Raw genomic sequence first — 23377 nt, forward strand, 5'->3', positions numbered from 1 at the left:
AACATCGGAGAAAATTTATTTAGGAAAAATACAATATTACGGCATGATTAATGGGGAAAGTATCGGTTTTTCGCCAAAATTCACGCACACCTGTGGTTTGTGTAATATTTATTATCCAATAAGTACAGTCGCCGGCGTATTAGCCTAAAATTGGTGGCAAAATCGTTCTTATTGCGACTGTATAAGATGCTGTATTTTGCTTGGTCCGTGCGTGCGTGACTGTTATGAAATTTCATGATGGCTATTTAGCCTCACTCGGGCTGGTAGGTACTTATAATAATAACTTGCTAATAAAATAAACGAACGCGCGGAATATTGGTTCGTTTACCTAACTGACTACAACGTCAATGGTTTGGATCCCGGTGGGTGCTTTTAGATTAGTTCGAGCATTCAAAGTCATTTTCAGCCACGGGATTTCCACTACTGAACATAGGCCTTCCCCAATAAGATTGGCTTTTTTATCAGATATTAAAATAGATGATAATAATAAAGTATGTAGGTATCGAATTTAGATATTATGTTCATCTGTTATCTAGTCATATTCTAATTAGGCAATTACAACATTAGCTGATAAAATCACTTTAGGAATAACTAATTACATAAATTAGCACCTGGCACCTAATCATTAATTAACTACAATCGTTATCTCTATTTACATTTGCCTTAGTCACACGGTTTCAATTCAAATATTGATAGATAAAATTCACTCGAATACAAATTTGTATTATTATTGCTACAAAATGACTCTTCTTTTAAGTTAGGTAGGTAGGTACTCCAGTGCTTGCAAGCTTGCGATCTGTCGTCGTCTGCAATTCAAAATGAAATGATTCAACTTTTGAATCCTTTTCAATTTCTATTGGAAAACAAAGTCTCTATGGAGCTAAGAAATCTAGGCAAGAATTTAGAGTCGCAAAAATGTTTGATAGGTTTGCGGACCAAAACGTCTACCATAAAAATACTAGAAAGATTCTAGTTTTAAGTTGATTTAAAAAATCTAGACATTAAAGTACCTATATCTCCCAAAATTCCTATCCTATCGTGCGCTCAATTCAACTTATGACCGCAGTCTGTGGAGGAACACTATAATGTGTTCCTCATCAGTGAAGGACCGAGGAAGAAGAAGAAGAATACTTATCTCTCAAAAATAATTAATAGATAATATTATCTTTCTCCACAGATCGTAGAGAGCGGCGCATCCATTGTAACTGGACGTATCTACGCCAAGAAGAACGTGGGCCAGGACTATAGAGTCATTCCGCCAGTGCCCGAGTCCACAGGGCCCAACATCAAGCATCTCCTCACCAAAGACTTCTACAAGGAACTGAGACTGAGAGGATACCAGTACAGGTATAAACGAAGCTGGTCAGAAGTTGTTAGTTTTTTTAAAACCTGGAAATGTAACTATATACAGTTAAACTACTACGTCAAAAAAAATGAAAAAAGTTAACCTGGTGTTTCTGTTAGTAAACAATAATCAGGATTTATTGATTGATTGATTGATCTCTTAGAATCTAACACCAGGTCACAATTTAGTGTTAAGAAGGTAATTATGAAGCTTAAGTTGATTGAAGCAGTTATTCGAAATGCCTCTACATGATTTTATTGATATGGTATGAACCGCACCACTTTTCACACTAGTGGGAATAAAACACTTCAAATTTTCAGTATCATCAACAATATCATCAGTAGGTACAGTCAGCGTTAAATAGTTAGTGACACCCAAAATGGCCAAAAAGTTGATAACACAACCTTATTCCAATGAGGGCTATCGTTTTAGCGCTCACCAGTTAGCGCCACTGTAGAGTAAGGTCCTGTCACTTGCTAGTAGCGAAGACAGTGGCACCAACTGGTGAGCGCGAAAGTGGTAGGAGGACTATCGCATTTGCACTCATTAAGATGGCGCCACTATAGAGTAAGGTCCTGTCAATCGCCAGGGGTGCAAACTGTTAAGTATAAAAACGATAGCCCCCATTGTAACTAAGACGTGTTGCAAACTTTTTGGCTACATTTGGCGTCACGAACTACGAGTATTTGACGCTGATTGCAGGTACCCCCACTTTTTTGTTTAACCACTTCACCACAAAGTCGGATACAAGACTTGCTTCTACTCAATTAATTTATCATTAAAATCTTCAACAGTGGCCTCTTCCGCGGCGTAATCGGCTGCAACGTCGAAGGCAGCCGTGGTAGGCTGGCCTGGGTCAACAACTGGGTCACCTTCATGGACTGCATGCTCCAGATGAAGATCATCGGCCAGGACACGCGAGGACTCTTCGTCCCCACCAGGATCGAGAAGATGTCGATCGACGCCAATATGCATTATAATGCCATTTCCAAGATGAACCCAGACTCGGCTAAGCACTCGTTTGAAGTTCGGGTTTACCCTGATGTTGATGTCATCAGGTAATGTACAATTTAATACACTCTAAGTTCTTTTGATTATGTGTGCTGTAAGGTTCTTCTTTAACTTGCCTTGAACAATTTTTTGGCCATCTAAATTCTAAAAGCCTTTGTCAAGAGCTGTGGGCTACCCAACACTGTTTTAGCAAGCGTCTCCTTCATTCAAAGCAAAAGTTACTAATCTGAGGGACACCGACAGATAGCTCCAAATATATGGCTAGGATGGTCCATTTTAAGACAGTGAAAACAATACTGGCATCTTTTAGGGCCGGTGGAGTTGAGATCCGAGGTCTCCACGCAACTCCCATTTCGAAGAGGATCCCACTTGGTGTGCCGGTATTGGAGAAGAATGTCTTCATTCCCAACTTTGGGACTGGCAAGATGAAGGTAAGAGTTTCTTCAGAGCTGCATTCACTGATTAGTAAAAAAAACAGTTTGTACACCAACCATATTGAAAGAAGTTTATGTTGCACTTACTACAATAACATCAGCTTCTTTATTTGAAAGTTCTTGCAAATCTCAGTAACAAAAATGTTCATAATCCAGATCGAAGACATCCTCCGTGCGAATATCCAGCTTATTCACGAGAACATACAAACTTACAAAGTCAAAAGCATTGAGTTGGTCGACGAGGAATACAAGAAGAACAACCTCGAGCCAATAATCCCGGCTATTGGGGACATCCTGGGTGACCTGCCTCTGGTACAAGCAGAGCTTCTGCTGATATCTGAAGAGCCTATTGAGGATATGCCTCACACCGTCACAGTGGAGAATAAGAAGCTGTCTGGAGAATCGAATACGCTGATGTTTGTTGGTGCTAACCTTCTGAAGAGAGACGATGTAAGTACTAAAATAAATACTAACATTAAAATGCGGTCAACGAACATCGAAAGGAATAGGGTCCCCAGACAATTTATACTTAGTAATTAAAGCTTTTTGGCATAGGTAATTTCTATTTTTTTAACTTCACTGAATCGAAATGTTAAATTGATGTTGTCTTCAGTCACAATAGTCATATTGAGTAATTTACTTGCAATTTTATTAGGCTCTTAAAAGGTTTTCCCAAAAAAATAATAAACTGGTAAAAGTGGCCAGTCAAGTACCACTGTTACCAGTAAATGCTTCAACATAATATTAATTATTTCAATTTATCCCAAATAGGTTCTCCAACAAGCTTTAGGAACCCTCCGCGACAAAGCCTTCATCATGAGCAGAGAAAAAGACCGTCCCGACCCCAAGCGTTTCTCGGACAAGTACGATATCATCACCATTCAGGACACAGGCCTTGAATACATAGTCCTCTTGAGAAAGAGGGTAGGAGCTCGCCCTGCTAAGTTCGTCAAAATCGTCACCACTGATCAGACATTCTCGTGGGTGGATAAAGTTAAAGAAGAACTTAAAGAAGGTCAGAAGGTCGTGCTTTACAACCAAGATGAGCACATCAACGGTCTGCTAGGTCTAGTCAACTGTTTGAGAAGAGAACCTGGTGGTGAGGTCGTGTATGGACTGCTTATCGCCGACCCGTCAGCGCCACCGTTCAATCCTGACTTGGAAATGTATGAGGAGCAACTGGATAAGGACTTGGCCATGAATGTTTTCCAAGATGTAAGTTAAAGTTAAAGTGTTCAAGTAATCATGTACTTTATGTCGTTGTAATGAATAGAACTCCACCTGTTTTTGTGCCCCTAATAAGGTCTCCGAAATGCCCCTACTGTGGTGTGCATCATAATTTCTGCTAGGAGTTATACTGTCCGTATATTCTTATATAATCTATAAGTTGGTTCCACTTTGCTGTTTGTAAATTGTCATACGTAATTGTCTCACAACTTTTCGTGTGCGATCTTGCAAATGGACTAACATTATTAGGCATAAAAAATATTCATTGAACGATTCCTTGAGAAGGATTAGGTGCTTGGAAAATGGGTCTATTCCACTTTGATCAATGGGTCTATTTCACATAGGTGATCATGGAAACTAAAATAATAATTAGAAAGAAAGAAAGAAAGAAACATTTATTGCCATGGACGCAATGGGACCCCACTCAGCATATGCCGTGGCCCCCGGTGAGGGAAGCCACGACGCTGGTTTTCAGTGTGCCCCATGCCGAGTGAGAGTCACGGACACTAACCTATACTGCATAAAATATACATACATAAATAATAATAATAGTGCGCGTATAAATTTTAAATGTATATACAGACGTAGTAGAAAATAATAATATACGATATAGACGAAGTAGAAAAGATGTGATAAGATATTTATAAATAAAAAGATAATATTTAAAAAACAAAACTGTGTGTGTGTACATAATAATAATAATAAATTGTAATTAAACTGCAGTCCACTTTGATCACCTAGGTCATCTTATCCATGGGTGATTAAAGGACACCAAATTGTCGCTTAGAGTTGAATGGACCTTACATAGGCTGATAATACTCAATACTCAATCGTTTATTGCATAAACACATTAGCATTCACATTAGGTCTTAATAATTGAAACAATACACTAATTCCTGCCGATTCTCCAGGGTCAATGGGGAACATACCGCCATCTTCTCCTCGGGGACTTAGACACTGTCCGCGCTGATCACGGCTACGTCAACACCGTCACCATCGGAGACTTGTCTTCCATGAGGTGGCTGGAAGGACCTATCAGGCCCAACCAGACCTTCAAGACCCCTTCGAGTGTGCTTATCCATGTAAGTAACTGGGTTTGTCTTTGCTGGATGATTGGGTAGTTCATGCAGAAAATTAATAGAGTTCCGTAGTTTCAAGAAATTCTATTTGTCCGTGATCTATATCGGAGATTCTTAACAATAGAAAGCTGGTATTTGGTATGGATAAAATATTTATTATTCTGACTAATAGAGTGAAATCTTGAAAAAACAAGTATTTATTTGGGTATCTCCCCAACTTACTATGCAGATGACGTCTTGACTATCTCTTCAAAGACCTATGCTACCAAAAATTTTAGTTTATCTGACAGATAATGTTCTTAATTAATAGGACCGGTCGTTAAGGGAATTCTTGGAGGAGGCCTTTGTCCAGCTGTGGACGATATTTGACTGAAACGAACAAACGAAGTTCCTAATTGGCTATCGAGGATTTTATAAATAAGTGGTGAAATAGGTCCTTTTATTAGCGGTTCTCTTGCACTTTCTTCATCATACTAAGCTGATTCCCCCAGGTATACTGCTCGGCCCTGAACTTCCGTGACGTCATGACGGCGACAGGCCGCGTCACAGTAGACGCTGTGGCTCGCGGCAGACTGGCCCAGGAGTGCGTCCAGGGATTCGAAATCGTTGGCAGGACTCCCAAGTAAGTCAACAGATTTTACACCTAATAGACCTTTGAGTAGCGTCCAAAATCCTTTGAGGCGGCGTCACCTTGAATGCAGTGACCATTCTTAACCGGCTTGCTAAGATCTCTTTTAATCCACCGAGATTTAGCCTAAACAGTAACACAGCTTCAGATCATTAGTCTATCAGGCAATAAAGATCTTAAATACAATCCAACTCTTTGATCAACGCTTTTTCTAAGTGTAAGCATGGTGTAAACACACTGGGAGTTGAGAGGAACCTCTTAGCTTGAAACCATCCGTCTATCTAGCAATATCGTCTTCTCATCTTCCCAATCACTGACTCCAGCCATCTTTTCCAGTGGTTCCCGAGTGATGGCCATGATCCGCAGTGCTGGCATGGCGAACATGGTGGAAGGTGACAAGTGTCTGATCTGGAGCGTTCCCGATGAGTGGAGCTTCGAGGAGGCGGCCACCGTGCCTGTGGCTTATGGCACCGTGTATTATGCAATGGTAAGATTCTAGGCGCAAGTAGGTAATAGGTAATAGGAATTAGGATGCTACAAAGGTGATTTTCTTCCTCCACTTTTTCTCAGCGCCTAGCGCTATTAGTGTTGTCATATAAATGGGACACCTAAATTGCAAAATCACTTCTATATTGGAAAACATACCGCAGTTAACAACACAGAAATTAAAGGTATTCGTTTGCCCACTGTAGAATCAAACTAACGTAAGAACCTATTATACTAAATTTAAGCTAGGTAGGTTATCATTGTAAAGCTTCATCAAAACCCTGTGAAGTAGCGAAAAGTACCAAACTATTAATAAACTATTCTCACATACGAGTATCGATTCTGTTTTCTCAACATGGGCTTTACCCTACCTTTGTTTGCGTTCGCGTCAAAATGTTCTTAGATTACTATTAATATTTGTATGTAGGTAATGGTAGGCCAGCTCCAACGTGGTGAATCGATCCTGATCCACGCCGGTTCTGGAGGAGTGGGGCAGGCCGCCATCAATGTGGCGCTACATTACGGCTGTGAGGTCTTCACCACAGTCGGAACTGCTGAGAAGAGAGCCTTCATCAAGAAGCTATTCCCGCAGCTTAAAGGTAAGATTTTTGTGTAGCTATAGTATCTGAACTGTGTCAATCCTAATCCACGCCTGTTACAGAGGCGCCCGAGGCCTTTAACCCATGATTAAGACTACTTCATGCCATAAGCAATCCATACCTGTGCTTAAATCCTTTGCCTTTTTCGTATTAGCACAGAATAATAATAAGTACCTACTACGTACAGAAATTTTACTTCGCGAAGGTATTTAAAAAAATGTATGCTCAATGTCATTAACAATATGGTGTAATTTAGCCTGTCTCAAGAGTCAAGCACCATTTTGTTGACAAACGTCAGTGATCGGCACTGCGCCGAAGCTATAGGGCTGACTTCGGTAAAATGATGTAACGTGAGGTGCCAAACTGCGGAAAATGGCGGAGGAAATACATGATTTAGCATGAATTATCATGAATAATATTAACTACTTATTTACCTCTCAGTGTCTTGAGGCAACTTAAAAAAGTACATTCTGTGTTTTTATTATTATTTAGGCAGCTAAATACTGCACAGTATTTATTACACCATTTTCTTCCATCATATACAAGAATACGCGTGCGTGAGTCAATGTTCGCTCGTATGTGAGGTCTTGTCGAATAGTATCCTGTAGGTGGGCCATCGTGCGTGTTTTGTTTTCGATGTAAACTCGCGGAGATGAACAGGCCTGGTATTAGTTTTTCAAACGTTTCTTTACAACTATCTCTGTAGCTACAATAGTACGCTTTGACAGTTCACGGAAATGCTTACCTAAATTCCTGAAGGAATTCTCATGACCATGACCAGAAGTTTTCATTTTTTTCTGTCCAATAATAGTTTAAACTTGAGCTTGATAGTATTTTGCGTGTGTTTGTTACAGACAGCCACATCGGCAACTCCCGTGACACCTCCTTCGAAGACATGATCCGTCGGGAGACCAAGGGCAAGGGAGTCGACATAGTCCTCAACTCGCTATCTGACGAGAAGCTACATGTAAGATGTTATTCCAAAAAGTAGGGCAAAAAGTCAAGCAAATTACTTAGTTTAGCAGTGCTTTAAAATGCAAAAGAAAAAAAAATAGATGAACTGCTGATATTACTACTGGTATGAGAAGACAATGTTCAAGAAGACGAATTAGCTTATGACGTTGATGATGTGGCATCGCGTAGCTCCTCTACTAAGCTAGCTACTTTGTTGTGAACGAAATCTCCCATTTGCGTAATGATCAATTGGAAAGTATTTTCCCTGCAATGGAGACTATTATTAGCCTGATGATGAAAACATTCAAATTCATATTTTGTCCGACCTTGATGACGATTATGATGGTACCTTTTTTATCTACAACGAGAAAGCTCTTAGCCTGTATCTCACCTGATGGTAAGTGACGATCAGGCCGAAGGTGGAAGCGAGCTTCACCCAGAATCCTCAACCACGGAGGAAATGGCTATCCTACCTCTAACTTAACGACATTAATGAGGATATTTCTCCACCAGGCGTCCGTTAGGTGTCTCTGCTACCGAGGCCGCTTCCTCGAGATCGGCAAGTTCGACATCAGCAACAACACTCCCATCGGGATGTACTTCTTCCTCAAGGAGACGTCCTTCCACGGGATCATGTTGGATTACATCTTCGACCAGAGCGAAGACTTCAGGAAGGTAAGAATCATGTTGTTTTTTTTTTCTTTTCTTCTTCCTTTCTTTTGTTTTTTACTTGCCTTTTTTACTTAGGCACCTAAGGTAATTTTACGCCTCTTGCTTAATCCTACCTACTTGCTAGTTTCATAGTTCAAGTAGACTAACTTTAAGATTTCAAAATTTTTATGAAACATGAAAACAAGCTGCAATATGAAAAGTGGAAATTGAACCACCATGTCCAATGTCTCAGTAGCGCAGCCAATTTCTCATTAAGCAGTCGTCTAAAGCCTGGTCCGTGAGCACGTAGAATCCCGTCCAATGATCCCAAGCTGCCCATCCTTGTCGCTCGCACGTAATTATGTTGCTGTCGCGCTTGCACACTCACTGCGGGCGCGCGTCGTACAGTCGCGACAGCAATATAATTACGCGCAAGCGATAAGGATGGGTAGCTTGGGGTCATTGGACGGGATTCTACGTGCTCACGGACCAGGCTTTAGTAGAAGAAAGGCCATCTGAGGCTATAGATTTTATTAAGGTTTAAAAATCTTCTCACTCTTTTTTTGCGTTTTATGTAATCTATCTATCAGTGAACATGATTGTTTGCAACTTAATTGCATCAAAGGTTACTTTCTTCGTCTGCTTTAACCCTTAAGTAACATCCTTATTTTTGGTTACACTTTGAACACCCTGGGGTAAAAAAATTCCCCAAACGGAAATAGAAAAATTTTAAGTAAATATTTAAAATCAATTTAATTTGTGATTTACAGTGAATTAATGGACTCACAAAATTATACTATTGTTTTAAAAAAACGTCTATCTAGCGTAAAGAAACATCTTAAATCAATCATAACAAAAAGCAAAGATTTTTTCATTGGCAACTAATAGTCTCCACAATGGTCTTTTAGAAAAATCTTGGAAAGTTATTGTGGGAACCAAAAACTTACACTAATCGGACATTGAATAGATGTTTTATACATATTTTAAACACAAAATGAAATAAAACGAAAATTTCTGTCTTTATAATAAAGCAAAATAAAAAAACTTTTTTTTAATAAAATTATGAAAATATATTTTTTATTTATTTTATTCCTAATTATTTTTTTTTTCAAAACACATCAGACACGCTGAATTATTAAGTAATTATCACTTTTGGGCTCTATTTCTGTGTCGAATTTATGAACGCTGTGTTCTGAGGGGATGTCTTCAAAGTTTGAAAAGTATCATGTAAATCAAGCTCTATTTATTTCTCTGCATTCTCGAGACAACGTGCTACTTAATTGACATATAAATTTTTACTCATTTTGTTTCCATATTGTAGAAACCTATTAATAAAATGTTAGGTGATGATAAATGAAAGCATGCGTAACTAACACCCTGGGGTAATTTTCCACCCCACCTACCTGTACAAGCCAAACAGATGATTTTTTTCACATACCGCGTCTACGAGCTTAAAGCGCACACTTTGCATTGAGAATACACAAAACGACATTGCACTAGCTTCGGTAGAAAAAAAGATATGTGAATTTTTATGCGCCTGGGGTAAAAAAATACCCCACGGTGTTACTTAAGGGTTAAAGTCAAGCATGAATTAAGTTATCTACCAGTCTTCTAACCACCACATCTTCCTATAGCGTCTCCAAGACCTGCTGCTGTCAGGAATCGAAAGTGGCGCTGTGCGTCCACTCACGTACTGCACCTTTGAGAAGCATGAGGTGGAGACCGCCTTCCGGTACATGGCTGCCGGCAAGCATATCGGGAAGGTGAGCGAGACATAATCATAATAATAATAATCCTTAGGACGACCACCATCCAGTCTTACACAGCGAAGCTTGCTCTATGGGTACTACTACAACAGACCAGGAACAAGTAAATACTTTTGAATTTAAATTTAATTTATGTCAAAGGTGACTGACTGACATAGTGATCTACCAACGCACAGCCCAAACCACTGGACGGATCGGGCTGAAATTTGGCATGCAGGTAGATGTTATGACGTAAGCAGGCATCCGCTAAGAAAGGATTTTACGAAACTCCACACCTAAGGGTGAAAAACGGGATCCACGCGTACGAAGTCGCGGGCGGCCACTAGTAAATTATAAGTACACTGCACCATCCACTCCTAAATGCAACAATTCTTGCACTATGGGTACCAGACAAGGGACAAGTAATTCTTTTGAAAACACTTAACTACTACGAGTATTACGGACCATGAGATACTGCCCTCTAACAACTAACAGACACTGATCAACCAATTAATAAATACATTACATACTACTTCTTTTTTCCCTAAACAGGTAATTGTCAAGATCCGCGACGAAGAGCGCAGCCACAGGCCTGTCAAACCCACACACATGCCTATAGACGCTGTACCAAGGTAACTTCTCTTCGATTTAAGATAGTTCAGTTGACAGAAAAAATACGTCCAGTAGCACAAAACCACCCAGATCAATCAAGTAGTTAGTTGAGTTATAGATGGAGATGGGGATCAAATCCGCGACCCCTAATAGGCTGGTACACTAAACCAGGCATCCGTCAAGTCATCTCATCTGAATTCCAATTTCATTTCAAAAACATTCCAAACCAATGCAAAGAAAATATGACAACATCTTAACAATTTACAGAATCTGAACTTCCTAGTATCTCAAGAAAAAGAGAAATGGGTACTGAATGTCCCTTTTATTAATTTTTAAGTCGGTACACAATAAAATCTCAGACTTCCAGTTTAAATACAGCTCCACAACGAAGATAAAGGACGTTTTATTTATTTACTTCTTCACAGTTCCGTCTCCATTTATCATTTGCATAATCTCGCCCGGTCCTGTAATCACCGTGAAGAATTCCTGCGGCGAAGGCGGGATCTTGAAGGGAACTATTTTGGGATGGCTGCACCGCTAATGTGAATTTTGGAGTTTAATCGTACTTCGTGTTAAAGATTAGATTGAACGTTTGTTAACTTTTTAGTAGGTACATAAGGTCGGTAAAAGATACAGAATAAAAAGATTAACTTGGGATAAAATACCTACTTCTCCCTATAATTTCACGCGCGTGGTTTTCACTCTGTCACAGATCCCAGATAAAATGTTGCGTAAGTTCCATAGCAGATAAGCTAAAGTGACTTTCATTACATTGATTTCGGGAACCACCATTGGACTTTAGTACTTCGAAATCAAAAACGAACGAATATGCAACGAAAAGTGGCATAACTTATTAGAACTTTTAGTTTTGCAAGTAGGCTTTTGAAAAGCACTTTTACACGTCCCAGTAATAACCCTACCACTGCAATGCGACAATAAATAAATGGGACAATAAATGGGCCAATGCTGAGAAGAAGCATCGTACCCCATTACTAAGGGAGGCTCATAAAAGTGCGCAGTGTCATCAACCGTATTCCAAAGGCACCAGTGAAAAAAACTGTTACTGCAACTTAAACTGTCAATCTTCCCACAGATACATGTGCCACGAGGACAACGTATACGTCATAGTCGGAGGTCTGGGAGGATTCGGACTTGAACTGGCCGACTGGCTCATCATGAGGGGCGGGAGGAAGCTGCTCCTCACCTCTCGCAAGGGCGTCAGCAATGGCTACCAGTCGTCGAGGCTCAGGTAAGGATGCTTAGATGGTTTCATTCACGAAGACGCGCCCCACCATTCTTCCGCTAATGTTTGAGTTTTATCGGTACACGCTAAATCATCCATGAGTGCACACGCACACTACGACAATGACGCTGGGATTGCTCAGATCAAACTCCCCGCACCCCGCGCTCCCCTCGACCAAAAATTGGTGAGGCGCATCTTCGTGGATGAAATGAACTATAACCGCTTTTATCACAAGCAAAGTACAACCCGTTCGAGTTAACTGCGCACCTGGCGGCCGTGACGTCGGTGTACAGGTAGGTGGGAGGGAGACAACCCACCACCACCCATGGCCATGCCAACCTTGCGGTTATAACTGGCCGAATCGCGGGAGATGCGCGCGGAACTGCGTCTGCCGTAGCAGGTTGCACTCTGCCGCGCGCAACGCTTGACTCCCTACAAATTCTTTGATCTACTTCCTTGTCCCTATGCGCTACTCTCCCCGTTCTGGGGCTGCGACTATCACAAAAACAGGTGGCACCCTATGGCGCCGAACTGTCCGGTGCTGTCCTCCTCACATGCCACTTGTACGCGAACGCCTTGAGTCGTTTGAAGTTCGCCTCTGACGCAACTAGATCGGGGTACCAAGCGGGGCCGTGCGTCTCCAGCACGACTCCCTGCAGCAGCTCCTCGCGTATGTCCCTATATAGGGACATACGCGAGGTGGTATAGGTGGGAGGGAGAGTCGCATTCCAGGTACGCAGTTAACTTGATCGGGTCGCAGTTCATTCATTATTTTTAATCAAATGACGTCCAATTCTGGATAAATGCCAAGGATTTCCACAACAACCGTTCCTGCACTGCCCAAAATCAAGGTGCTACCCGCGACCTTCACCAGATCGTCAGTTCACAGAATATCAAAGTGACCGGTATAACCCGCATTATTGCCAAACTTAACTGGCAATGGGAGGGACACATAGTTCGTGAATCTAATGTCCGTTGGGGCAGAAAAGTTCTAAAGCATGTTCTCATAGATCGCAGGGTAAAAACTGTCTCCAACTCAAACAGTACAATAAAATACTTAACTTAAAGATAGAATTAAGACTATTGATCTAGCGCTAAACGCAGTCAGTCTTCAAGGGAGCGGCATGGGAGGGGTGAGATTGACATATTATGACGTGACAGAGCATGATGTATAGTTCCAAAATACTGGACCGTCCTATCGATGACATTGACAGTGGGGCGCCACCGTCAATACCGGATCGCTGGTTCCGATTTTTGCCATGTTGGAAATCATATAGTTGAACGATGGTAGCGCCCCCCTGTCATTGAGTTTGGTGGGACAGTTCAGCGTAGGTCATCTATACACATCAGCCCCCCCTAGACAAAACGCACTTTTTGATCGAATCGAAAATCGAATCCGTCAAAACTCCATACAAAAAAGGGGCTTTGCGACCACTTTTCGACTGGTTTGCGATTATAATTTGCACTTTGTCTAGACCCACTGAAGGAGATCTGAAGTCTCGCTGACATTTGACGTTACAAAATCACCCACCCTCCCATGCCGCTCCCATAAATTAGGCACTGATTATGCCTTAATAGATAATAATATAATATTATAAATGCGAAAGTTTGGATGTCTGGATGTCTGGATGTTTATTGCTCTTTCACGCAAAAACTACTGAATGGATTTTGATGAAACTTTACAGTATTATTGTTTATAACCCAGAATAACATATAGGCTATAATTTATGACGATCTGTGACAAACTAAATTTCACGCGGGTGAAGCCGCGGGCAAAAGCTAGTAGATAATATTCTCTACATCAAATTCCAGACAAACAAAATACAAATATTCTAACCTAATTCAAAAGATAGAATTTCCGTCTACAGAATAGCCGAAAGTTTCAAATGAGACGAATAGTTGCCGAAAAGGGTAAAGTACTAGAAATTCCAAGCTCCGGGTGAATTACTAATGTTATCAAGGGTTTGTCCAACTCAAATCGTTACTTTAACTTACTTTGAGAATTATAGAAAACTAGCTTCTGCACGCGGCTTCGCTCGTGTGAAATTTTGTCTGTCACAGAAAAACTTTATCGCGCACGTCCCTGTTTCAAAAACCTCCTTTCTATTCTATGTCCTCAATCTCTATGCCTTTCATCAAAATCAGTTCATTGGTTGAAACGTACAACAAAGTGTGACAGACAGAGTTACTTTCGCATTTATAATATTAGTAGGGATTGTTCAGTCTGCGACGTTGGTGCATAAACATATTAATTTGATACTGAAGGAATTAATTTAAAGTTTATATTAATAAAGACAGCCTTAATACCTAACCTACCTACATTCCCAAAACTTAGGGCTAAGTCCAAAGTATTTAGGGACAATTTTACGCTGAAATAAATAATCTCTCCTCACTTATTTTGCTTTAGGTATATAAAAATTCAAAGGCTTTTAAAATTAACAACCAGTAGTCTTCAGAAATACATCGGCAACTTAAATAACTATGGCTCTAGCGCTTTAACTCAGTCAGTGTTTGAGGTGTGGGAGCGGCACGGGAGGGGTGACATTGACATTATTATGACGTCACATATAAATCTGAAGGAGATCTGAAGTCTCGCTGACATTTGACGTTACAAAAACATTCCAGTGGGTCTAGACCAGCGGTTCCCGAAAGGTGGTCCGCGGAACCCTGGGGTTCCGTGGAAAGGCCGCAAGGGTTCCGTAAAAAATATTATCCCACGTTTCGTGACCGACGTTGTTCGCTCGCACCGACTTGTTTACGCACAAGGGAGGGGCAGGGCGTGCGGGCGGAGTAGTACGGGGGTTCCGCTAGGAAAAGTATAATCAATTAGGGTTCCTTGGCAAAAAAAATTGGGAAACCCTGGTCTAGACAAAGTGCAAATTATAATCGCAAACCAGTCGAAAAGTGGTCGAAAAGCCCCTTTTTTGTATGAAGTTTTGACGGATTCGATTTTCGATTCGATCAAAAAGTGCGTTTTGTCTAGGGGGGCTCCCATACCTCAGGCACTTACTGAGGTGAGCGTTAGACATATAATAATGTATATCGATACTAACATTACATCGAAACAGAGAACTATCCACGCTATTAAACCTCTATGTGAAAAACTACAACATTCATCATTAATTTCATCAAAACCAAATTACCTTCTGTTCTTCAGAGCATGGGCCAGCTATGGCGCCGACGTCCAGATATCAACCCATGACGTCACCACTGAAAGCGGCTGCGAGGAAATGCTCCTCATGGCCAAGTCGATGGGACACGTGGACGCCATATTCAACTTGGCGGTGGTGCTCAAAGACTCCATCTTCCAGAACCAAACTCCTGAGACCTTCAAGACCTCGTTCGGTCCGAAGGCTCTTGCTACTATGCATCTGGACAAGCTGTCGAAGAAACACTGCCCTGGATTGAGGTAAGAGCAACAGTTAATTCATAATTATTTTAAGCCTTTCACGAATATAACAAGTCCAATTTATTGTTTTTGGAATTGGGAAGGTTTGTTATAAGGACAAGGGAATAAAGTTCAAAATACTGGGAACTATATTCCCTCTGCATATAGTTCCCAGTATTTTGAATATAAGCATATTGGTCTTTTGATTCGAATCATAATCATCAAGTCATTTAGTCCCCACAGCAGGACCTTCTCTAATTTACCAGAGGCAAATGGAGATTTTGGTCTACTCTCCCCTGGCCCGTCCGGCCTGTTTGGGAGGCCTGATGTTCGCATATTTTTCCCTTAAGACATCCACGGGAATAGTAACGATGGTTCTATTGTACTCAGCTGGAACCACATTGATTGATAAATATCATCATCATCAGCTCATTTAGTCTCTACTCCAAGAGTATGACCCGGAAGACAAAATATACCAGTCCAAAATACATTATAGCTAGCTCAAGCAACTCCAATTTACAGAAACTTCGTGGTCTTCTCATCGGTGTCATGTGGACGTGGTAACGCTGGTCAGACCAACTACGGTCTCTCCAACGGTGTGATGGAGAAGATCTGTGAATGGAGGAAGAAGCTTGGTCTACCAGCTTTGGCCGTGCAATGGGGAGCTGTTGGAGATGTGAGTACTGTTATGAACAATTTCATTTGAACAATATACCCCAATGAGAGCCGAACCACTGACCCTTTAAAGCTTGAATTTTCCTATTTGAAGGTCAAAGGAATAGCCATAATTGTTTATTCTTTCATGCCAGAATTTTTTAGGAATATGACTGTGCCCTTAGAAGATCCCTGACCTTTCTACTAGCACCGTTTTGTTTGTGTATCATTTTGTTCTTATGCCGAAAGCCCTCATCCTGGGTTTTCTAAGATCCCAAGCATAGCTCTTTTCTTTCGCAGCTCACTGAGTGATGTATAGTCGGTAGTTATTGTGATTCAGGTATCTTATATCCAAAGATAAGTCACCAATTGGACGCATTGATCCAATAGGTATCTTGCTCAGCACTGTAGCATTGACGAGTAAAATTCAAAAAGTCAAGAAGAAGATACAAATAACATAAAATGTTATACCTTCCTTAGGTCGGTCTAGTAGCCGACATGCAAGATGACGACGTCCAGCTCGAGATCGGTGGTACCCTCCAGCAAAGAATCTCCTCCTGCTTGCTAGCTTTGGACAAGTTCTTGAAGCAGGACAGCCCAGTAGTATCCTCCATCGTGGTAGCCGAGAAGAAGGCTGGAGGCTCTGGTTGTGGCAACATCGTGGATGCTGTTGCTCAGATAATGGGTAAGAAGAGACAAAACTGTAACCATAAATGTTTATGATAGCATTGCATTAAACTCGTTTTTGTACGGGTACTTTCCACTTCTAATACCTAGCTGAGATGAAAAAATCTGTGACACTGCTGTTCTATTCGGCTCTTATTTTGAACTAACCAATAGTACTAATAGTACTAAGTAGGTACTAGAATTTGGTTCCTATTTAAACTTATGATACAGCAAATTAGAAATAACAGATCTAATTAGATATTAACTTTTATCTAGGATTGAAGCTACACTGGATTTGTCACCAGCATATCTGATATTAGATATCTCGAAACTTAAAAACTTGACTCCATACCCAAGCAATATACCAGGGCCACATTTGGTTTGGTATTTTTTTAATTTTTTTTTTATGCATAACAAGGCAGGTATTTGACCACAATCGCACCTGATGTTAAGTGGGATGCAGTCTAGGATGGTACATATCTGCCCTGTAAGTGCTTATTCACTCTCGCCTTGAAGAGGCCCGGATTATAGTTTTCGGGAAAGACAGCAGCAGGCAACGAATTCCAGTCCCTAGCTGTTCGCATTATAACAGAGTCATCGAAACGCTTAGTGCGAGCTGGTGGAAAGTCAACAATATAGGGATGGTACGCTAACCTGCGTCTGGTTCCCCGATGATGGAAGGGGGCTGGTGGAATTAATTCGTGTAATTCTTTCGCACATTCTCCGAAGTGTAGCCTGTAGAAAACCGATAGGGATGCTACCTTACGGCTATGGTCAAGTTCCTGGAGCGCCGCTTTGGCGGGTATTTACATGAACCTACTATGTACAGGTATCAAGGACCTGAAGACGGTCTCGCAGCAAGTGTCCCTGGCCGAGCTTGGTATGGACAGTATGATGGCGGTGGAGATCAAGCAGACCCTGGAGAGAGAGTTCGAGATCTTCCTCACGGCTCAGGACATCAGAACCCTCACCTTTGCCAGGTTGGTTGAAGATAAGACATTCCTTTTCGTTCCTTATCCCTCTACCCTTTTCGGGATTTTGATAAAATGCTAGGAATCCTTTACAATTTAGTACATCAAAATACTGAATCGTAAGAAATACTTGATCATTTTCATCACCAGGACCTTAAAACACTTTCTTCCTTGTTATTGCGATTAAGATTGATGCTTTTTGTATTAAAACAAAATCACCTTATCTACATCGATGATTTATGCACCATAAAATTTTTGCACCGCCTTACTCTCTCTGCATGACCCGTGGTTGACTGGCAGAGAATGCCATCCAGCATTAAGTCCGCCACAGTGCATTGTATGTATGTATGTGCTAAAATAAATGAATAAATAAATAACCTAGATTCTTGATTTTGATATGGGCGCGTTTTCAGAGACTGCTATATGCACACTATCATTTCTTCAATGTAGCACGTCATACCAGGCCTGTTCATCTCCGCGAGTTTACATCGAAAACAAAACACGCACGATGGCCCACCTACAGGATACTATTCGACAAGGCCTCACATACGAGCGAACATTGACTCACGCACGCGTATTCTTGTGTATGATGGAAGAAAATAAAGAAAATGGTGTACTAAATACTGTGCAGTATTTAATTGCCTAAATAATAATAAAAACACAGAATGTACTTTTTTAAGTTGCCTCAAGACACTGAGAGGTAAATAAGTAGTTAATATTATTCATGATAATTCATGCTAAATCATGTATTTCCTCCGCCATTTTCCGCAGTTTGGTACCTCACGTCACACATCATTTTACCGAAGTCAGCCCTATGTCTTCGGCGCAGTACCGATCACTGACGTTTGTCAACAAAATGGTGCTCGACTCTTGAGACAAGCTAAATTACACCATATTGTTAACGACATTGAGCATACATTTTTTAAATACCTTCGCGAAGAAAATCTTCTGTACGAAGTACTTATTATTATTCTGTGGTAGTACTTATTATTATTCTGTGGTCATACTATCATCAATGAACTCAAATCTCACCCTTATTTCCCTACTACTAACGCCCATATTGCCCTAAAGACTCGTAGAGCTGACCGCCCAGCGGGAAGCCGCCGCGTCCACCTCCGCCGCCCGCCCAGCCGCGGCCGAAGGCGCCGCTGGTCTCCGAGTCCTCATGAGGAACTTCGGCGAGGAGAACCTGGTCTCCGAACCGCTCATTTACATGCCTACGATGGTCAGCGATGGAGTTGAGGTAAGCTAATCATTACCATCATTTCAACCACAGGATGTAGGTACACTAATACTAATGAAATGTTCAATTATGCAGACACATATTTAAAACTCATAAAACTCGTTTATTTTTGCAAATGGGCTTTTAGAGCACTTTTACACGTCCCAGTATTAACCCTACCACTGCTTCGGGACAAAAATGGGCCAGTGTCTTGACTACAATCAAGTGTAGATGCAATCTAGGGTGGTACACCACCTGCCCAGGAAATGCCTATTCACTCTTACCTTAAAGAAGCCCCAGTCGTAAGTGACTGAGTTTCTTCCACCACTTCTTCTAAACACCATCCGATATTGTCCCTAAATGATGGTGGGCCGTCATTTAAAACATGTAACTTCCCTGAAAGGGGCTACATTCCATTAAAGAATTTGAATTGTGTTCGGGTTAGACTGTGGGGATAGATATCTGGAGGCAGCTAGTTCATGTCACTTGAAAACCGTACTTACGCCCGTATTCACAAACATTACTGTGAGGGCTCACAGTGCGCGTGGACGCACAGGGTGACACACGAGGCAATCACAGAGGATGTTAATCGAACTAACTATTCTAATTCTGTCGTATCAATAAAATGCAGTTTCAGCAACGTATTCCGTCTTTCTCAAGTTGACATTAAGGGATCAGGTATATTTTAAAGTAAAAATGCGAAATAATTTCAACAGACGTGTGCACTGATCGAATCCAACCGACAGAGAGTAAAACAAAAGAATGCCATATGATTTTTCACTGTCACAATATCCAAATGGGTTTTATATCTCGCGATCGCGAACATGAACGCGCATTCAATGCTGTGCGTTCGATTTGCTTTCACCTAAGCAAGCATCGTTTGTGAATACGGGCGTTAGTGGTCTACTATATTCTTCTTCTTTTTAGGGTGAAGAAGCAATACACGTGATGGAGAACGTGATGTTCGTTATACCAGGACTGGAGGGTTGTGCAGCGGCGCTGGAGCCGTTGTGCCGGCGGCTGAAGATCAAGGTCTGCGCGCTGCAATTAGGGGTTGAACACAAGCATGAGACCCTGGATATGATGGTCTCTCGTCTGCACGAGGTAAGAGCTAAATCATCATCATCATCATTACAGCCATAGGACGTCCACTGCTGAACTATGTTGCCCGGTTGGTAGCGGCCTGCGTCCAGCGCCTTCCTGCTACCTTTATGATGTCGTCGGTCCACATAGTACGCAAAACTGACGGCCGATGGGGCAGCAAGATTCTGGAGTGGAGGCCGCGTACCGGAAAACGCAGCGTGAGACGTCCATCCACAAGGTGGACCGACGACATCATCTACTATATAAAAATAAGTCGGGTTTTCCTCCCTGACGCTATAACTCCAGAACGCACGAACCGATTTCCACGGTTTTGCATTCGTTGGAAAAGTCTCGGGCTCCGTGAGGTTTATAGCAAAGAAAATTCAGGAAAATTTAACAAACGAAATTCCACGCGGGCGAAGCCGCGGGCGGAAAGCTAGTAAGAACTAAAGACTTACACTAATTCCTTTTATATGACCTGAACGCCCAGCTATAACAAGGAGTGTGAAAATTATGGTCTCTCGTTTGCATCAGCTAAGACCACCCATGACGTCCATTGTTACCATATGCCTCTCTTTCAGATTAGCAGCGCGATTAGTTAGTGATTTGATTGTCTCTAGTAAGGTTCTGTCACTTATTTCAGGTCAACACCAGTGGGGTAAAATGCTAAAACTTTGCCCTTTTCCAGATGACTTCAATTCTGTTAGCGGCCATCAGTCATTCACTCTATATTATCTACTCGCTATCACCATCATCAAAACTTCTTAATTTGCAAGTCAAATGTTGCAGTAAACTCTATATTCCTTATTTGTTTCAGACGGTTCGTTCAAGATTGGCGCCTGGAGCCAACTTCTGGGTCCTTGGATACAGTTTCGGTTCTTTGCTTGCATTGGAGCTGGCTGCCAAACTGGAGAGTGAAGGTAAACCACATATGCCTCTTATAAATTCCTACTACAACAAAACTTAACCAGTATATCTGTTTTGGTTTTTAACTAATCGAATAATTACCTCCCCAGGCAACAAAGGTACAGTATTCTGCGTCGACGGTGCCCCAGACTTCCTCTACGCCATGTTGACCATGACGATCAGCTTCAAAAACGACTTCCAGCTGCAAAACAACCTTCTCTGTCACACCCTCGACGTCGTCGCTCCCGGCAACGAAGTCACCAAAAACCTGATGGAGAAACTCAGCGAAATCGAGTCTTATGACGAAAGAGTTCAATATGCCCTTGATGTGTCCCCTGTTCAGGCTAAATACACCCCCAAATTCGTTGGAGCCACCGCTGTGAACTGCTTTGACCGTCTTAAAGCCGTTCTCAACTTTGATCACAAGAAATTCAGGAAACTCAAGTCCCCCATCATTCTCTTGAGACCTAAAGAAAACCCCCCATTTGTGGTGGTCGAAGAAAACTACGGCTTAGACAAGTTCTCAGACCTTCCGGTCACAGTTCACTTCCTTGAAGGAAACCACATTAGTATTATCGAGAATAAGGATTGTGCCAACATCATCAATCGGTTTCTGGTCGAAACTGAAGGTGAGAAAGGGAAAACCGCCCAGAATGTGGTCACGAGTATGGTCGAAAACCAGAGGCAGGTCGAAGTCTGATTTGAACCTTTTTGGAACAGAATTTTATGCTTTTTGAACCCGTTTCAACGACAAACTTGATTTCGAATTTGGAATGTGTTAATTTATTTATTTATTTAAGGGAAGTTTTTTTGTTAGTTTTTTAAATAAAATTAGTGGCCGTTTTGCTAAGTGACTTTAATTTTAAACTTAGTTTAGTTCGTTAGATGTAAGCGCCGTCTCAAGACGCCAGTACCAAACAAAATATTCAATTCAATAAAATAATTGAGGTTTCTAGGGGATTCCTTTAGATTTGTAATAGTTTATTTTTTATAATAATTTGTTTGGATTTTATGTTTTTGATTGTGGAAACCGTTGGTTAAATATTTATAATAAAATGGATTTGATTTTTCGTGCCAAATTTGTGGGACTGAAATATATTTTTGTGTGCAATTTGAAGGGTTGTTTTTTCTTTTATCTGGCTCAATTATCCCCCTTGTAAAGGCTTATTTGGGCAACAATAGCGTTCTGGAGAGATCATCAATTATGTTTGTTTAGTTCTTTATTTAGCCATCCGCCTGTTCATTAATCAAACGAAATTCAATTTTATATTCCATTGAAAGAACCCCAAACTGCGTGGGCTTTAATTTCTTATGACGTTTTGACAGTTGATTCCTTTCGCAATATTATTATGTATGATAGGTAAAAGACATTCATTTTCACCTGACATATCTACTGCCTCCAATATTATAGCAACTCGATTCCACGAAGGCTCTTTGTCGAATGACCTAGCTCAATTTTATTGTCATTTCTTTTTTTTTTTTTTTTTTTAGTGGAATTTTAAATAAGTTTATTAAAAGTATAGAATTAAGAGATTAAGAATAATACAAATAATTAACCTACATAGACTAAAATTAAATATTTACAAATAAAAAATATGTCCCAAATCGCTGTCCAAACAACGCGACATGGTGCCCAGAATGCTGGCTGCATTTCCGCGCTGAATGGCCAAACTGATTCGTTGGCCAAGAAATGCGCCAGCTCTTCTATCACCTGTACAGTCAATCAGCCGCTTGGCTAATTCCCTGTACAGGCGATGAGCACTTGGTCCCCACGGACCTAGCGTCTCGACCCCAAATGGCTCAAACATGTAGGTACTACTAAGACCTACATATTTGCGTCGCTTGAGGGATTCCGCTGAGGCAGCGGCAGTACCAGCCCCAGACGAGGTTTGCGGAAGATGAGACGGTGCCAGTGTGTCTACGCAGGTTGCATCCCACACTAGTGGCAGTCCCACCTTCCATGGAACCAAAGTCATACCATCAGGTCTCTTACCATCACTTCGAACCAGGCCATTTGGTTCAAGAATGGCCGGTACGGAAGCGCTAGAAAGAGACCTGCGTATGATGTCATTGAGGCTGGCGTGACGGGAAAATCTCCCGGCACTTCTGCTGCATGACAGTCCGTGATGACCAAGGGAGTCAACCATGTCACCGCAGGGACAGCGATGGGGGACAATGCATGGTGCCCCCAAACGGAGCGAGACTGCTAAATTAAAAGTGGTATTATCCAAAAGTGTGCCAATATGAGGAGAAGGTAGGGAGTGAAGCCAAAGACCTGATTCCCACTCGGCTACAGCCAGAAGACGAGCTCGATCTGCAGAACTGGAAGACGTGTTTAATAAGTTATTCCGTACAAGTCTGCAGAGCGGCTCGTCCCACTGCCTTTGTGAGATGAGAGACAACGGCAAATTTTCAGAGCTTAACTGCCTCCAAGCGCTAATGCCTTCGGCTAGGTGGATGGTAGTTGAGTCAG

The 23377-nt window shown here is 41.5% G+C and overlaps 1 protein-coding gene across 2 annotated transcripts in view; it reads left to right on the top strand.

The window, feature by feature from the left end:
* LOC135082118 (fatty acid synthase-like) overlaps positions 1-22021 on the top strand; it is an 85754-nt gene extending 63733 nt beyond the window's left edge. For both annotated transcript variants that reach the window (XM_063976867.1, XM_063976868.1), the window contains 22 exons: positions 1178-1347; positions 2140-2403; positions 2667-2787; positions 2947-3240; positions 3562-4005; positions 4929-5099; positions 5588-5718; positions 6061-6211; positions 6638-6809; positions 7664-7776; positions 8277-8438; positions 10049-10177; positions 10712-10791; positions 11865-12020; positions 15172-15423; positions 15925-16078; positions 16537-16741; positions 17552-17702; positions 18765-18936; positions 19843-20019; positions 20816-20918; positions 21015-22021. In XM_063976867.1, coding sequence (XP_063832937.1) covers positions 1178-1347; positions 2140-2403; positions 2667-2787; positions 2947-3240; positions 3562-4005; positions 4929-5099; positions 5588-5718; positions 6061-6211; positions 6638-6809; positions 7664-7776; positions 8277-8438; positions 10049-10177; positions 10712-10791; positions 11865-12020; positions 15172-15423; positions 15925-16078; positions 16537-16741; positions 17552-17702; positions 18765-18936; positions 19843-20019; positions 20816-20918; positions 21015-21604 — 4362 coding nt within the window. In that variant the 3' untranslated portion in view covers positions 21605-22021. The remainder of the gene's footprint in view (positions 1-1177; positions 1348-2139; positions 2404-2666; positions 2788-2946; positions 3241-3561; positions 4006-4928; positions 5100-5587; positions 5719-6060; positions 6212-6637; positions 6810-7663; positions 7777-8276; positions 8439-10048; positions 10178-10711; positions 10792-11864; positions 12021-15171; positions 15424-15924; positions 16079-16536; positions 16742-17551; positions 17703-18764; positions 18937-19842; positions 20020-20815; positions 20919-21014) is intronic.
* The last annotated feature ends 1356 nt before the right edge of the window (positions 22022-23377 follow it).

The sequence above is a fragment of the Ostrinia nubilalis genome, chromosome 21 (genome assembly GCF_963855985.1).
Source record: "Ostrinia nubilalis chromosome 21, ilOstNubi1.1, whole genome shotgun sequence".
Taxonomy (NCBI): Eukaryota; Metazoa; Arthropoda; class Insecta; order Lepidoptera; family Crambidae; genus Ostrinia; species Ostrinia nubilalis.